The 17,823-nt window shown below is 41.5% G+C and overlaps 1 protein-coding gene across 1 annotated transcript in view; it reads right to left on the reverse strand.

Annotated features, from left to right (window-relative positions):
* patj (PATJ, crumbs cell polarity complex component) overlaps positions 1–17,823 on the reverse strand; it is a 120,968-nt gene that overhangs the window by 55,245 nt on the left and 47,900 nt on the right. Inside the window, exons 21-30 of the mRNA XM_022759034.1 lie at positions 13,251–13,565; positions 11,956–11,989; positions 11,821–11,865; positions 10,581–10,635; positions 9,783–9,863; positions 9,520–9,591; positions 8,639–8,816; positions 8,086–8,196; positions 6,451–6,510; positions 6,073–6,172 (exon numbers count right to left, since the gene is read on the reverse strand). Coding sequence (XP_022614755.1) covers positions 6,073–6,172; positions 6,451–6,510; positions 8,086–8,196; positions 8,639–8,816; positions 9,520–9,591; positions 9,783–9,863; positions 10,581–10,635; positions 11,821–11,865; positions 11,956–11,989; positions 13,251–13,565 — 1,051 coding nt within the window. The remainder of the gene's footprint in view (positions 1–6,072; positions 6,173–6,450; positions 6,511–8,085; positions 8,197–8,638; positions 8,817–9,519; positions 9,592–9,782; positions 9,864–10,580; positions 10,636–11,820; positions 11,866–11,955; positions 11,990–13,250; positions 13,566–17,823) is intronic.

Consider the following 17,823-nt stretch of genomic DNA (forward strand, 5'->3'; position numbering starts at 1 on the left):
CAAAGTTTGACAAAGTTTGGTTCAGACATTCATGGTCCCCAGAGGGTGGATATTAATATTAATTGAATAATAACATCAATAACTTGTGACACAAAAAGAAATCTACCTAAGCTGTAGTTTCTATAATAATAGGCTAACGGCATGTTATTATGGCCTGGTACTCAGACTGGGCTGCCATGTTGTTTGACCTCTGACCTCATGGGGTTTTATGTGCTGGTCCATTTCTTGGCCAGGTGCAGCGACTTCCTGAAGTCACTCCTGCTTCACATTACACAAACAACATATATACAAAGTGTTGAACACTGAGCATTAGAGGTGCTGGTAGGTTCCAGTCTTTATGCTAAGCTAACCACCTCCTGGCTGTAGCATTGTACTTAAAATGGTCTATGGGCGGTATTGGGTCCCCCACCTCAGATCGGGTCTCTCTTTTTTGAAATTCAACTCATGCACGTTTGGTTCAGGTAGGTTTTCCTCATTTTCATTTCAGACCCATGAAGACCTGTGCAAGAAAACAGTAAATGGTCCAGTGGTGTCTGGTGTAGAAGTCGTACGTTTTGTTGACTTCACCCACCCTGACCTGCTACATACCAAGTTTTGAGGCTCTACATCAACATGACGCTACGTCCGCCTTCGTCCTGTTGCTTTCAGCACTGTAGTTTTTCATTTACAAGAAAATTCAGTAAACAGAAAAATGATTTATAGAAAGTTCTTTCTGCCACATCCTGACATAGATATTGACAGAGGTGAAACTACAGTAAAACCTAAGCTTCACTAACAGGCTGAGCAGCGTCTCCAGGCCAGAGAGATGTTGAATATTTGCTGCTCTGACAAAAACAAACCTGAAACAGCATTTGGAATTGAATTGAATCATTTATTATTGTGGCAGCAGCCAATGTGATTTTTCACCAGGAGTAAAACTGAGACAACAAGCAGAGAGAAGAAGAAGAGGAAGCAGGATGGTCCGAGACTCCATCACCACAACTCATTTATCATCGACCGCTCTTTCAGATCCACCAGGAACCACGAGCTCAAAGAAACTGTCTCGACTTGAGGCTCATACGTTTCAGAATTGTGTTTGTTCTCTTCCATCGACTCACTCAGACAGAAAACACAACAATGAGCCATGAAAATGTGCTTTTGGCTCAAGCCTCCGGACAGATGCCCCCCCCACCCCTAACGATGCCAAACATGATGTTATGTTTGGTGTTAAATCAGCTGTGACTCAGTGAAATGATCAGTGTTAAAGTCTGAACACACAGAATCAATTTGTTAAAGACTAAGAGGCTGATTTTACTCTGTTCACTGAGTTCAGGCTCCAGTCGTCCCAGGTCCAGACCACAGACTGGGTTCTGATGTATAATGTTCATCTAAAATGAATCTGCCGGAGACTTTGGTTTATGTTGGTTTTAACAGGAAGTTTTATTCAGTAAAAACAAGTGATGATATTTATTCTGACACGTTTATAGTGTCTTTATCTATAATGAACAGTCAGATTCTACAAACAGTTTAAAACAACAAATGAAAAAAAACTTCAGCTGCAGCTGTGACTGAATGGATCACAACATTTATTCATTTAAACTGAAAGTTTTATTCAGGTTTAACCAGTTTAAACAGTTTAACCATTAGTCTGACTGTCTAATGGATGTCACAGGTCATTATATGAATCATATGATGTAAAAATTCTACCATAAAATTACCAAACACATTTCTTTCCTAACAGTGTGGAACTGTGTGAATCAATATCCCAGTGATTTGGGTTTTTTTGTCATGTTTCTTTGTCAACCTTTTTCTGCAGTGGAAATGACTTCACATACTCTTCACATACAATTAAGATCTAATCTGGTTCACCTGCTCAGTGTAGATACATAATATGTTTTTTATTAATGTTAATAATTAGGATTTGGACAGTAAAATGAGTAAAATGACTTAAATGCAGACTTTCCTTTTGCTGCATGAAGAACAGACATGAAGGAGAAATTCCTAAATCACCAAAAGATTCCCAAGTTATATTATTCCACATAAACTCTGCATCTAAATAGTGTTTTACTTGTTATAAATGTGATTCTGTTTTATAGCCTCCAAAGAAAAGAAGATGAAATTAAAATAAAGATAAAAAATAGATGAAAAATAAATAAATCAGTTCATTATTAATTGGCACAGCTGAGTACTATCAGAACACCTCAAAACTACATCCACATTACATCCAATAATTTGTTAGGGTTCAGCTTTAACAGGACAGATGTTAAAACAGATGTAAAACAAATCCAGCTCAGAGGAACAAAATATCTCAGATAAAAACGACCCGACCAGGAGAGAGCGGCTCAGATCCCACCTCTAAAACACCAGATCCCAGTAAGACCAGAAGCAAATAAACAGCTAAAATCTCCAACCAGCAGCCTGGAAAAACAAAAGGGATCCCTCACCGCCCCATTCGCCTGCTTCAAACATACCAAACCAAACGCACCCAGACCAGAGGGAGGCAGAGGCAGAAAGAAAAGCCCAAAACCCAGAGACAGACGGACCAAAGAGAAGCGAAAGGAATAAAAAAGAATGATAAAAAGTAATCCTCCACTCTGTGCTGTAACAGGCCTATGGACAGGACGGAGGGACTGCTGGTTCAAACAAGGCCTGCAAAGACAGAAACACACACATTAACACTGGCCTGCACCAGCCTGTCTGCTAGCTTAGAGCACAACAGCAACACACACACATACATCAAGATAAGCTGAGATATATGAAACACTCTGAGACACACTGAGGCACTCTCAGATACATGGACATAAACTGAGATACCCTGAGACAAACAGAGATAGATAGATACAGTGAGATACTATGGGATAAACTGACATACTCTTAAAATAAACTAAGATACTTGTAGATACACTGAGATGCAACAAAATACTGAGATATTCTGAGATACTTTGGGAAAAACTTAGATAATCAAAGATGAATAGAAATACTCTGAGATACTCTGATACGAACACAGATATGAAGAGATGTACTTAGATACTGAGATGCCCTGAGATAAAACTGAAATAAACAGAGATACTTGCAGATACAATGAGATGCAATGAGATACTTCAACATAAACGACCATAATCTGAAATAAACTACTAACAGATGTAATAACAAAACAAACAAAAAAAAAAGAAGATACTGAAATACATAACTGAGATACACCAACATTCTGACAATGAGAATCACCGCCTCGTGGTTGTGTGCCTCCTCCACTCAGACTAGTTTCAGGTTACATCCCTGTTTATCTAGAATCATATGAAATATGAACCATTCTTGTGAAAGTTTGTCATAATTGCTGTGAAGTCTTGAGTAATGGCTAAAAAGTGTTCTGAAGTCATTGTGACCTTGACCTTTGAAGACCAAAATTGGATCAATTCATGCTCGAGTCCCAGTCAACGTTTGTACCAAAGTTCCCTAAAGGTTTTACGGAGATATAACATTCACAAGGCCAAAATTGTGATTTGAGAGGTCACCACGCCCTTGACCTTTGATTTTTGATCCTCAAAATCTAATCAGTTCATCCTTGAGCCAAGTGGACATTTGTGCCAAATTTGAAGAAATTCGGACAACCTGAAAACAATATGGCGGCTCTGACTGTCGCTGGCGCAGAGGAATAAAAACTGAGATACTCTGAAATAAAACTGAGACGCTTGTAGATACAATGAGATGCAATAAGATACTGAGATAAACTGACAAACCTTGAGATAAACTGAGATGGTCTGACATACTCCAAGATAGTTTGACATAAACTGAGGTAATGTGGACACTTAAGATGCAACAGGCTACACTGAGATACTGAGAGATACTTTGAGAAACTCTGAGATAAACTGAGACACTCTGAAGTACTTAAAGGCTACTGAGCTGTAGCTTCTTAGTTATTATTATTAAAACCAGAGCTGATGCTAAAGCTAACCCCTGTCCTGTGACATCGTGACTGCCTCTACATGACCGAAACCTCTAAACATGGTTTATGACAACACCAGTACTAGACTGACTTTCTTTGGACCAAGTCATCTGTAAGAGAGCTTTAAGATTTAGTTAAAACACACACGCGCACACACACACACACGCACACACACACACACACACACACGCACGCACACACACACGCACGCACGCACACGCTCACGCTCACAGGAAGCTGCTGTCATGGCTGTTTAACACTCAAATTGATCAAGTGATTTGAATTAAACAGACACAACCTGCTCATACAAATGAGGGAAAGAAAATGAGGGAGAGACAGAGACGTGGTTTAAAACACTGCAGCTTCAATCCTCTCACATTTTCTCATTTTTCACATGAAAGGATTAAAGTGTTTTCAGTATTTTACAGAATTTAGAGCTTATTTTTAGGGAAAATTACAAAGAAAGTTTTGAAGAAATTAGCTGGAAAATACAGGACCTGTAAAATAATGTTACCAAATGAACCAGTAGATGTACTAGAAAAGACAGATTTAAAACTAATATTAAAATGATTTGGATCATTTTCTGATTATCTCACTTCAGAGCTGAAGTTTTCAGGTTTTATGGTGTAAACGCAGCCAAAGAGTGAGTGAGATAGGACAGAGCTGAAATGCTGACACTGATTACAGTCACTGCTATTTGGCAGAACACACACACACACACACACACACACACACACACACACACACACACACACACACACACACACACACACAAGAACACACAAGAAAACAGCTTGTGTGTGTTTACTAGCCAACAAACAAACCTCTCTCTCTCTCTCTCTTCCAATATGGCAGATGGTCACGTTCAGTCTGTCTGAATCTGCATTAGTCAACTCTGAACCAACACACACACACACACACACACACCCGCTCTGAACCAACACACACACACACACACACACACCCGCTCTGAACCAACACACACACACACACACACACACCCGCTCTGAACCAACACACACACACACACACACACACCCACACACACACACACACACACACAAACACACACACACACTTTCAGTTTATTTGGAGTCAGAAGAATCACATGAAGATAAAGAGGAGAAGCTCTTCCACTGACAGAGTCAACAACAATGAAGCAGCATGTAGGTGAACCAGAGATCCTCAGTTATAAGACAGCAGCACTAAACTCTTACTGAATATTCAGATCACTATCTTTCCTCTTCCACCTGTTTCCTGTGCTTTAGATTGATTAGTTTCTCTACTCAATTCAATTATTTATTCTATTCCATTTTATTTGTATAGCACCAAATAATAACATACATTAATTCAAGGCACTTTTCTCTGTTGCACTTTTGCTCCCTTTGTTGTATTTGGGGCAACTTACAATGTATAGCAGCATTTAAACTGTACTTCTGGTCCACTATTATCTTTGTCTACTTGCATTTTATTTCCTTTTATCTGCTTTTTATGTCTCATTTTATTCATTTTTATTTCTTACTATGTTCTAACACTTTTTTTGCTTTTGTGAATCACTCTGAACTGCCTCTGTGTCATTTGTGCTATACAAATAAAGTTGCCTGCTCACCCAGTTGAACAGGTGATGATCTCTCTGCTGGTTAACATGTTAAGCTGGATGATAAAACCACACAATGACATCATGAATATGCTAATTATGGTATTACATCATATAGCAACATTTAGCCACTTCCCGCAGCTTTAGCTACTTTCCACTGGAAGTAGTTTGCTGTGGTTCCACAACAGTTGTCAACTACGTCCTTAAGATTCAAATGTTGACCTTTCATAGAAACCTGATCTGGTTCAGGCTGAAAACTGAAACTACTGTCCTGAGACCAAAAATCTATGAGATCTATGTTCTGTCAGCACCTGCATCTTTAATAAACACAAGACTCAAACAGAGCAGAGAAGTCATGTGGCTGCAGGAGTGTTGTATTGTTTTTTCTTCTGTGTCTGTTTGACTGGCGGGTGGATAGTTTCAGCCTCATGCTTTTAGTTTGTTTTCACTGCTGCTGTCTGTCTGTGGACGCAGCCTGAAGACAGAATCAGAGGGTGAAGCTGCTGCAGAGCCACAGTACAGCTGTACGTGTACCAGTGTGTGCGTTACTGACCTTTGGCCTGCTCCAGGTCAGAGTTCAGCTCAGGCCCTGTCTGGCTGGGGGGTCTGTAGGGTGGGGGCTGTCTCAGTGGGGGTGTTGTTACTCCTGTTTTCTGCAGAGAAGGAAACAAACAAACCAAAAAACCTTGGTCACAGTCTGCACTGAGGCGACAGTGGTGAGCACTCTGCTGAGGTTGTGCTGCCCTCTGCTGGACTCTACAGGACTCACAGTCCGATGTCACTGAGACTAGACTTCAAAATAAAAGAGGATGAGAGAGATGCTATATTTATCTTTCCAGAGTCGTGAAGGTTTACATCTATAACAGTAGAATAAATAATCGGTGTCTCTCCACCTCGTTCATGTGATAAAATACTAGGTCTCTGTTCTTACCGGAGACGTTGTCCTCTTTGCTTTGTGTCTGCTGTAGCTGGGAGCTGTTACAGACACAGGCTGAGACAGACACACACACACACACACACACACACACACACACACACACATACACACACACAGACAGACAGACTTAAGTATGTACTACATTTACATTATGGGCTTGTACTGTGTAATCGGTATGTGTTACACTCTGTTCAGCTGGTCAGAGATTCTGATCACATCCACAGTGAATGTGAGTCATTGTCAGTAATGACTACAGCCACAGTGTTTTTTCCCTCTGCTCAGTGTGAAATTTGACTTTTGTGTGAAAATGTCAAAAGTCAAAACGTTCTGATCTGATGGAAACATGATAACAGAGACATACAGGCCTGTTTTGGAACGTGATAGTAAAAACCAAATCTAAGTCAGGAGAGAATGACCCTGTAAAAGTCTGTTGTAATGTAGCTACAGATCAGCACCATTTTTCAGCCTGTATCTGTTTCTATGTAGTCAGACTGTCTCATTAACAGCAGCTCCATCAGCTGCTGTCTGCAGTGTACCATGATGTTCAGACAACTGTCACTGGATCACTGTGATACTGAAGGGAACTTAAAAACAGAAGGAAGTTCTGCAGACTCTGTTTCTCTGGTTTTATAAGTGGATTTCTGGAGCTTTATTTTGGAGGGACATCAGAGATAACCACTGTGTCTCAGATTGGAGTGATGTCTCAAATCAAACACTGACGCAACATGTGACCTGTACAGTTTCCCGCCAAAATAACCACCAGCCTCTTTGCTCATTTGATGTAAAAATTAATGGAGGCACATGTCCCCCTCCAAACGCCAAAAGTTTAATGTCCCGAATGCAAAATAGAGACAGGCAGTCTCAGTCACTGCCTGTGGTCTTACAGGAAAGAACAGCAATTTTGGCAGACTATATGGAGTGAAATTAATAAAATCCTGTCTAATACTACAGAGTGCGACCCACTGTGCTTACCTGGGATATCAAACACCTCTATTGCTGATAGATATAAAAGGAAGGTCTACAGAATGCAACATTTTGTGCAAGAATATGCATTCTGTTGAACTGGATAACAAATAAAGTACTTGAATATGTATCTTTGAATTATTTGACATGCATGTTATATTGCAAAGACAATGTATTTTGCAGAATATTGGAGACTCTTATGTCATATATTGGTTTAGATATCTCTGCTATTTTCACCTGAGTGTTGGTGTAGTGGAGATATGAGTGACACCTGTCTATGAGCTGTGTTATCTTTACTTTTGTGTGAATCCTGACTCTCTCACCTGGAATGAGTCTGTGAGCCGAGATGTTCCGTCTCGTTTCATTCACTTGATTTTCATTTCTACTCTTGTTAATGTCTGTTGCTTCAATGCAATCACAAGGTTTTTTGAAAAATCAGTAAAAACATATATTTGTTTTTAATGAATGAATGCATCATCCAGGCGCTCATAGTGCACTGCACGTTGCTGTACTTGTCAATGTGAACACACACACACTCCAAACAGCAAGTGTGAGTGTGGAGATATGAGAATTGAGACACAGATGATGATATGCTCAGGAAGTGGAGGTGACACTGAATCATATTAACGTGTGTTTCATGTCTGTGTTCAGACTGAGTGTTAGTACCCGAGGTGTAGCAGACAGACTCTGTACGATGAAGACGACGGGGCTCGGAGCTGATTTAATGGCACCGACTGCCTCCTCATGACTGGCAGCTCGCAGGTCGACACCTGACACCTGCACGAACAAACACACAAACACCCACACCAGACAATGTCAAGACATACAGGCAAATACCTCATGTCCTGTCTTAGGTGGTGAGCAGAGGTCACCTGCTGTTTTTTATGTTTTAAAATCCACTGTTTCAGTCCCATGTGTGAAAACTAAGACAATATGGCTGTGGATGTTGTTTTGCTGAGTCATTTTCAAACTCGCTGCAGTTGTCTAGCTGAGCTGCTGCCTTTGTTCAATATAAAAAACGATGATGAAAAAAGATGTTCTGGGTAAAAAGGAGTTTCTGCACCTAAAAACACAGAATCTAGATCTGTGCTTCTACTTGTCGCCTGGAACAGGGAACACCACAGCACCAATCACAGCCATAAAACTGAAAGACATTTGCATGTTTTGTAGCTGTAAGATGAACTATATCTAGAGATCCAGGTATTAGTCCCAGCCCCACCTCCAGAATCTTGTCTCCGGTCTTCAGGCACTGGGTCTTGGCAGCAGGACTGTGTGGTAAAACCTGCTTGATGAAGATTCCCTTCAGTTCCTCTCCGTTCCTCAGACGCTTGATGACATGACGACCTCCCACGATGCTCAGGCCCAGAGACTGATCCTCCTCAGCCCACACCTCCACCCTTTGGGGCAGAAAGACGTTTACTGCCCCTATACACCCTACATGGTCTGCTCACAAAGGCACATGTAACCACTAATGGATCTCTGTTCAGACTACAACACCAGAAAACACATTGAAAACACATGAGCAATCACGTACACTGAGCATGAGCGAGCCAGTGCAAACAGGAAGCAGATTGTCTACTCTGCAGTTGATTAGTTGCAAAAATACAAAATATGTAGTGGTGTGGACGTAGCCTTGGAGGACATCAGTAGAGTAGGCGGTCCTTCAGTGTGGCCAGGATGTGTTCAGGTTCACACTACTAAAAGAATGTGGACACATGTGGTCCAGACCACCTCTGAATGTGTGATCAGATCTCAAATACATCCTCAATGCGTCATGGGTGCGTTCACACCTGAACTTAGAGCTGACCACTGGTGATCGGATCACCTGAGACGGATGTTAATGCCAGATACCAGATCTGAACAGGGCCAAAAAATTCCCCTAAACTCAGTTGTGAATTTTGTTCCAAGGTTCAAAATGGCGCTGAAGCTTTGGGAGTCTGAAACCACCTGAGTGTAAAAAGACAGCTTCTCTGGAAAAACTGAGCAAATCTGGGGGAGGACTAGGAGGCTTTGTTTGACTGCTCCCATCCTTACTGCTTCCCCCCACCCCAACTCCTGAAGCTTGTGAATCAGAGTGAACACATGATGTGTTTGTGTTACCTGCGGGGGGGTCCCCAGTGACTGAAGACAGGAGTTTCCTCTCCCTCCCCCTCCTCTCTTTCAGGGAGATTGCTGTGAACACACACACACGCACGCACGCACGCACGCACGCACGCACGCACGCACGCACGCACGCACGCACGCACACACACACACACACACACACACACACACACACACACACACACACACACACACAGAGTTAGCCTCAGGTTTCTGCAGTGGTTTGTTTTAACGAGCTGGAGGTGGAGCAGGTCTCCTACCTGTGGCCTCCTCTGATTAGTTGAGAGGCTCCTCCCTGACTCCGCCTCTTCCTCATCCCAATGTCAATCATTCTGACAGACCTCCATGGGAACGAAAAAAAAAAACATTTTTCATCAAGGACGTTTCACTGATCTCTCTCAGGTGGCTCTCAGGGACACCTACCATGCCTGAATCAGTGGCCATATTATTAGGTACACCTGTACAACCCAATACGACAGCTCAGACAGGATTTAAAGTTTTAAAATGTTAAGTTCATGTTGACACTGTCAGAAAAGTGAAGGTTGTGCTGGCTCGTAGTGTTGTACTGGAGGTGAGAGGTGTTTCTAATATTTTGCCCCGCTCATGTGTGTAAATGGGGCGAAGAACAAACTGGATTGCAGGTTGCTTCACCTGTGAAGCTACTTGTGAAGAATTAAAGACCTTAGAGAAAGTGCCTGTCAGTAACCAGACTGTAGCTGTCAATAAAGTAGGGAAGCTCTCTGTAGCAAACAGAAAACAGGAATGTGTCATTTATTGTTTTATTAAATAATAACTGAAATCATGTGAAGGTATAAGAGCTTTGTTGAAGGAGGACGTTCAGGACACTGAATGTTTTGTTGAGTATATGAATCATACGCTGTGGCGTTGATGGGAGATCTCAAGCGATATGTTGTAGAAGTGGAACAACACCTTGTTAACACACTAGAGATCATCAGCTGTTACCACATATTTAACCAGCAGAGGGTGACACAAGACAGAGAAGGAGACGGAGAGGAGGAGAGAGAGGGATGAAGAAGAAATAAAGGCTAGATACTGACTCTGTGTCGGTGTCTGTCAGAGTGAGCTCAGAGTCTGCTTCACTGTCTCTTGAGTCTTGAAGAGCTGCACGCAAACACACACACACACACACACACACACACACACACACACACACACACACACACAAACAAAATAAGTTAGTAAAGTCACGTCAGCAGGACTTCAGTATCACACACGTATCGTTACACCCTTGCTGCATCATTTCACTTTTATCTTCGAAGAGCAACAACACACTGGTCTCTCTGGGTAGAAGCAACTAATGTAATGCTGGTGGCTCACATGCCATACACACACACTGTGAACAGGCCATACACACACACTGTGAACAGGCCATACGCACGCCTAACAGTCACCATACAGACAGAAGTCAGGACACAGGAGCCTGAACGTGCCAATCGTACGAGTGAATGTCCTCCAGAGCGTCGGTGTACATCAGTGCAGGACACTTGTGGAGAGTCACTGTCACAGCAGGTGTGTGAGTTAACACAGAAAATAGGTGTGTGTTTTAATATGTGTGTGCTGCCCTGAAGCTGTTTTCAACTTGTTGAATCTTGTTTCTAAAACAAAACAGGTTTCAAGGTGATGGAAGACTACAGTCATATAATTATATATAATGGCGAACAGACATATTTTGTTTCTCTGATCACAAGATATATGTAATCAATATGATAATCTGACAAAATATAATTTTTCTATGACAAATAATTAGTACTTTTCTGTGATCAGTAAATAACTGAATTGATTAACTGTTGTTGTGATCTGTTATGTTGACATCTTCATAAATTTGTTGTGATCATAAGAACAAAAAAGTTTGTTTGTAAAATGAGAGACTTTGTTACTGAAGCTTACACCAGAGCTTCATTCCGTTAACTGAACTGGTGACCTAAGCACAGGACTTGGGTCATTGAGGAAGGCCATGGTATACGGGTGAAAACTCGGGGGCCAGCTAAGTAGGCAGACCTTGTGTTTGCAATATTTACCACAGATAATGTGTGAATCAATAAATCAACTCAAGTGATGGTTCTGTCTTTGCATGTAAAAGCCCACTCTATTTAACTCTATTTAAACTCTGTTGTTGGTTTTTGTTATTAATAAATTGTTATTAACCAGATGCAGCGATACATGTCTCATAATGTATCGACATTATCACCTTCATCCAGCTCCTCCCTCTCCTCATCTCTCAGTGGGAAGTGATTTATTTCACACAGTGATGATGAGGATTCAGATTCTCTCTCTCACCCAGGATCATGTTTCCTACAGACACGACGCCCTCATGGTCTGGTCCCTGCAGGTCTGGTCCCTGCAGGTCTGGTCCCTGCAGGTCTGGTCCCTGCAGGTCTGGTTCCTGCAGGTCTGGTCTCTGCAGGTCTGGTCTCTGCAGCTCCTCCTGCTTCTCTCTTCTCCAGCTCTGAAAGGAGAAATCAGTCAAACAGTGACTAAAAATCACAAATACCAATAGTAAACACAATGACACTTACTGACACTACTCAAGAACTGAACATTTCCACTTCCAACAAAATGTGCTAAAAAGCCAAAGGATGATTATAGATGTTGTCAGGTCTCAGATGAAGAACATGTAAAAACATCTGCACTATGATGTCTGACATGATGAATTCAGCATTAACACAATAACACACTGTTCTCATTCACTGCCCCAATCCCAATGTCCCCCCTCACAGACTCACAGTAAGTCCCTGAAGGTTTAAATTCTGTCCCACTGTCACACCATCGAGGGCATGAGGGCTCTCTAACAGACATTCTGAGTCCTTTATGCACACTTTCCATAAGTCCACATTTCTGTAGACTTCGCCGGAAGGAATTACAAAGTTCATAGCGTTATGATATTAAACACGGGGTTACCAAGGTTAACGGAGCGGAAGCGTAAATAACAGTGAACAACGGCCTTAAAACAGAAGAAATAATAAGATAGAAGAATAAAGGTTAACAAACAAGCAGGAGAGGAGCTAACGCTAACGACAGTAGGTGACAGTATAAACACAGAGATCACTGGTGAGTCAGAGCCAGAACTGTGTGTAGTTATCTGTCCTGCGATGACAGGGTGATAAATTCAAAATCTGCGTTCATCAGATCTGATCCAACATTATTATTTTGTTTAGAAACAGGAAGTGAAGAGAAGGAATAAATACTATAAATTCAGAGGTCCCAAACCCACAATTATATCAAACATGTTTTACATGATATGTCATGATATGTAAGTGTCTCATTCATCTTTAAGCCATTTTGAGCTCTTGCAGCCTCTCACACTCAATCGCTGACCAGGTGACGTCATTTCATCACTTCCTGCAGATGTTTCACAGTAAAAGCCTCTGAGATACTGGAAGCCTTTTGTTGGTTAGTGAATCCTGATTTAACAGGTTCTAGATGAAGCTGCACAGTTACAGGTGAAATGTGAATCATGGTTTGTTTTAATCAGAACTGAGATCACGGTTCTTGAGCAACATATTCTCTATTATTATAATCAAATCAGATATTTTCTTTAGGAAGGTGAAAAACTACATGATCATGATGAAATGTGAGACTCTGCACAGTCAGGGTAACTGCTTCTGTAAACGTACAACATTATAAACTACGCTGTATGACCTGACATGACAGAGTTGGATCACACCAATCTTCCTCCACTGTCTCCTCACTGAGCCTTGAACTCTCACCTCCTCTGGTCCTCCCCGGCTGGAGGAGGCGAGCTTCCACTCCTCCCACGAGGGAGGAGGTTTCCTGGGGAGAGAGCCCTTTCTCTCCTCTTCTCTCTCCTCTATCTTCACCTTCTCCTCCTCCTCCTCCTCCTCGTCCACAGCCATCTCCCTGCCCTCCTCTACAGGCAGGAGGTCAGAGGTCAGAGAGAAGGTGGTGTAGCGTGGCAGACCTCCATCCAGTATCAGCTCCGGCTCCTCCTCCTCCTCCTCCTCCTCCTCCTCGTCTTCTTTGTGTTGAAGGTCTTCAGGCAGGATGGAGCCGTCACCGAAACCCTGAGACACACAAAAAACGGTACAACAGCATTAACGAGTGAGTAACGAGTAAGAGTGAGACGACGGAGGTCACAACAATAAAGTTCACACTAATGGTACAGAGTATTCCTATCTTCCTGATGACCATGTTCACTTATTCTCTTTTGTTTGACTTTGACTCGACTGAAGATATGAATAAAGTTTTACAGGATTAAAAATATTTGTCTTTTTAGAAGAAAGTATCTGTAGAATTTGACGTTTTGAAAACTGTTTCAGATTTTCTTCCTCATGAGAAAAGGCAACTTGTTCCCCATGACTGTCAAAATAAACTCCTTCTATTCATTTGTTCAGAAAACTAAAGAAAAAATCGTTAGAAATATTTTTTTGCATTTTATCTTTTATTATGTTCTGTATGTGAAACTTGAACATATTCTTATTTTAAATCTCTTTTTCTTTCTTTTTTTTTTATTAGAAATGAGGATTGCTTAATTTGAAAGTTTTTCTACTTTGTGATTTTACTTATTCATCTGTGATCAATGACACTTTATCAGCCAATGCTCATTTTTTAAACACACACATAACGTGAACATTTTATTCTATATCGGCTGAAGACTAAGGGTGACTGAGTCTTCTCTGTTCAGGCCCCCGCTCTCTGGACCAACCTCCCTGAGGAGATCAGACTGGTGAGCTCTTTAGCCTCTTTGAAATCCCTCTTAAAGACACATTTTTATAGGTGTACTTTCTCAGGGCTGAGGGTCTGAATCTACTTCAAACTTCTTATCTTTTATTATTCTCCTGCTTATTTCATCAAATCATTTTATCATTTTATACAGTTTTATCTCATTTTTACTGAACCTCATTGTCACACTTTTCTCTTTTATCTCCTCCTTAATGTTGTAAAACCTTTAAACTGTTTTTTTAATCATTTATTTTTATTGTTTGTCCTCAATGTTATCTTGTCTTGTAAAGCACTTTGTCACTGTGTTTTGAAAGGTGCTATATAAATAAAGCTTGTTATTATTAAAAGCTTATTATTTCTGATGTGCCTCTTAAAGAACAGTGGCTATGTTGTGTCTTACAGCGCCCTCTGATGGACGAGATCAATAACAACAAACAAACTGTTTCTTTGCTACTAATATTTCCTGGTACTGATCAGCCAACACCGATCAATACATACAAATGGTCTATGAGTTATGAGCTAATATCAACTGATATTTTAGCCTGGTGACATTTATTAGTTGGACTCTACTTGAAACAGTCAGTGTGAGCACTGAGCAGAGATTAACCTGCTGTCACCTGACTGTCTGGTATTAATGGATCAAACAGCTTCAACATGTTCATTATGCCATGTCAAAAAAGGCTTTCTTCTTCACTTTGAGAGCTTTGGGGGGGAAAAGTCAAAAAGATTAAATAAAAACACACTAATCCAACTTCATCAGTCCAGTGGATCTTGCTCTCTATATTTCTTGGACAGCTCTAACCTGTGCGACAGGTAACTCAGTGAAACTGCAGGATCCAGAGACTTTGATCCGTTCGTCTTCAGCTCGTCTGAACTGAAAAACTGCAGCTCGCACTAAATCTAAAACTTGACTTACTTTGAAAATTAGCCGTTATCTCTGAACACATAATGGTTTTCTCCAACTCCCCAAAGAGCCTCCCTCAGCAGATACTGAGGGGGTATCCTGTTCTTAACATTATGATGCAGACATTAGCCCACGCCGGGAAATATTAATGACAACACTTAGGCTAATTTCCATCGACGAAGCCTCATCTTCAAGGACTCTGTTCCTCTTCTTTTAATTTGGGCCTGGGAAGCCGGCCCATCTCGGCCATATAATGGAGGTGAGGAGCAGACGGCAGCAGCAGCAGAGAGCTCATAACGCTAACAGGATGTTCCGCAGACTGATGTGTATTGGCCGTGACTGCCTGGCCTCATATTCATAAGATTTAAAGACGTTGTCATTTAATATCTGTGCCATTAGACGATGAGGACAGTTGAGATGACGAGTCTTTCTGCAGCGTCTCAGGAGGCTGCAGAGAGTCTGAACTGACTGCATGAAGGATTCTGACTTCCATCATGATCTTTGTTACACGGATCAAACTTATGATTTGGATGTTTTTCCTTTACTGCAGAGGTGCAATCTAAGGTCCAGGTCAATATTTTTTGTGCCTGGTCACGGTTTAGATCCATTTCCACCTGGTATTAACCCAGTATCAACACGTTCTTTATATCTGGATAAAAATGATCATGTTCATGCATTCATTTAGAAAATGTGAGAAAATGAAAAAGTTTAAGTACCCAGAGTCTGAGGAATGATTTGTTCTGTTCAACCAACAGTTAAATCCCAATGATGAAAAGCAGAAAAGTCTGAATGACTTGAGGTTTCATTATTTTTATTATTATTATTATTATTATTAAAAGCTGAAATAATGAGAGGCCTCTAAAACAGTTGCTGGTTCATTTTCTGTCAGCTTACAAATCCTTAAAATCGTCATCCATCAACAGTTTGAACATATTTTTAGTAATAAAAAAAAACTAAATTGAACAAGTTAAAAGTTCACCTAACTCCGCCTCTTCCTGCTTTGTGCATCTTAAGATGCCTGTCAAAATAAGAGCTCCAGAGAAGAAGCGCCAAAACAGCAGCATCAGGAGACCCTGAGGGACTACTATGTCAGACAAGACCAGGGTCATGTGACTGGTGGAGGGGGAGTTGAGATAGCACTAGTGCTACCAATCACCTTCTTACAGATTAGGTTATGTTAACACAGTTAGCCAGGTGAGACCGGACCTTCACCTCACCTTCACGACAGCAGCGACGTGTAGAAACACACATCAAACCAGCTGCCTCTGACTTATATCTTGCTGGTGTCCTGCAGCCTGGATGACTGAAACTACCCACACAGGAAATATTTTGTAGTCTGGGCTCAACTCTAGAGACATGGTGAAGAGCTCAGGTATCTCCAAGGTGGTCAGATCATGTGAGGTGGTCCAGGCATCTATGGATACCGCCTGGACACCTGCCTCTAGAGGTTCTCTGGAGGACTGGGAGGAGGGACAGAACCAGAACACACAGGAGGGATTATATATCCCATCTGGCCTGGGAACACCTCAGCTGGAGGACGTAGTCTGCTGCCGACACGAGGCAGACCGAGGAGAGCAGCAGAGAAGTGATTATGGTTTATTTCTTAAATCTCTAACTCTAAAACCTCAGCTTACAGTTACCCTGTGATAGATCCTGTGTTTGCTTGATGTTTCACTTTTATGTCCTCTTAGATGATATTTTGACTTTTTTACACTTCACTTCCTCCTCCTGTCTCATCTACTGTCTGCCAAATGAGAAATGAGAAATGAAAAAATGAATTTGCAAAAACCAAAATTGGACCATTGTTTGAATTTGGTTTTCTGGCGAACCGACCACGTGATTTCGTTCTTGGTTTAGAATTAAAAATCAAATAAAACTGTGTGAATCGGTTTTCGGTTCCAAACAAAATAATGACGAAAGACCATTTTGATTGGTTTTTCATTTTTTTGAGTCTGACACCAAAAACGTTTTTTCTGTTTTGGTTTTAAAATGAAACAACAGATTTACGTACGTGTTTTTAAATTACAAATGAATTATGGATTATCTGATGATACATTTTAGATACAAGCACACAGTTGACCCATGTTTCACTTTCTGTCTTTGTGAAACTAAACGAGCCTCTCAACAAACCAGAAATGAAAGGAGTAAAAATCAGATTACTGACATGAAGCCAGAGTAAAGGAGAGACGTGGCAGTATAATTGTGTTGTGGTGGTTACAGTCGTACCTCAGTGCTGTTTGCAGACTGTACAGTTTGTTGTTTTCCCTCCTGTATTCATGTTTGACTCTGTTTGAACTCACAGCACAGAGAGGATCAGAATAATGTGATGACAGCCTGTAACTACAGCAGCAGCTCGTTCTTCTACATATGACCTCTAAAAGTTAACGAGGTGTGGATGTGTAACGGGGGTCTCTCTCTGGTCAGCGGGCTGGCGTGACAGAGAACGATCCGGCGGTGAAGTGACAGCGCCGACCCGGCTGTCTTTATGGAAACCCATCAGAGACCTGTGGGCTGTGAAAAACCCTCTTCAGCCAAATGGGCTGCATATAAAACAGGATATAAAGCAGCGGCGCAGAGGACGGCCAGAGCAGATACAGCAGCAGGACAGAAAGTAACACAGCACAACTCGGCAGAGTACAGTAGAGTGCACAGGTGAGCTGGTCAAACTGCAGTCATGACAACCACAACTGAAGACA

This window comes from Seriola dumerili, unplaced genomic scaffold, assembly GCF_002260705.1.
Source record: "Seriola dumerili isolate Sdu_G_001 unplaced genomic scaffold, Sdu_1.0 BDQW01000319.1, whole genome shotgun sequence".
Classification (NCBI taxonomy): Eukaryota; Metazoa; Chordata; class Actinopteri; order Carangiformes; family Carangidae; genus Seriola; species Seriola dumerili.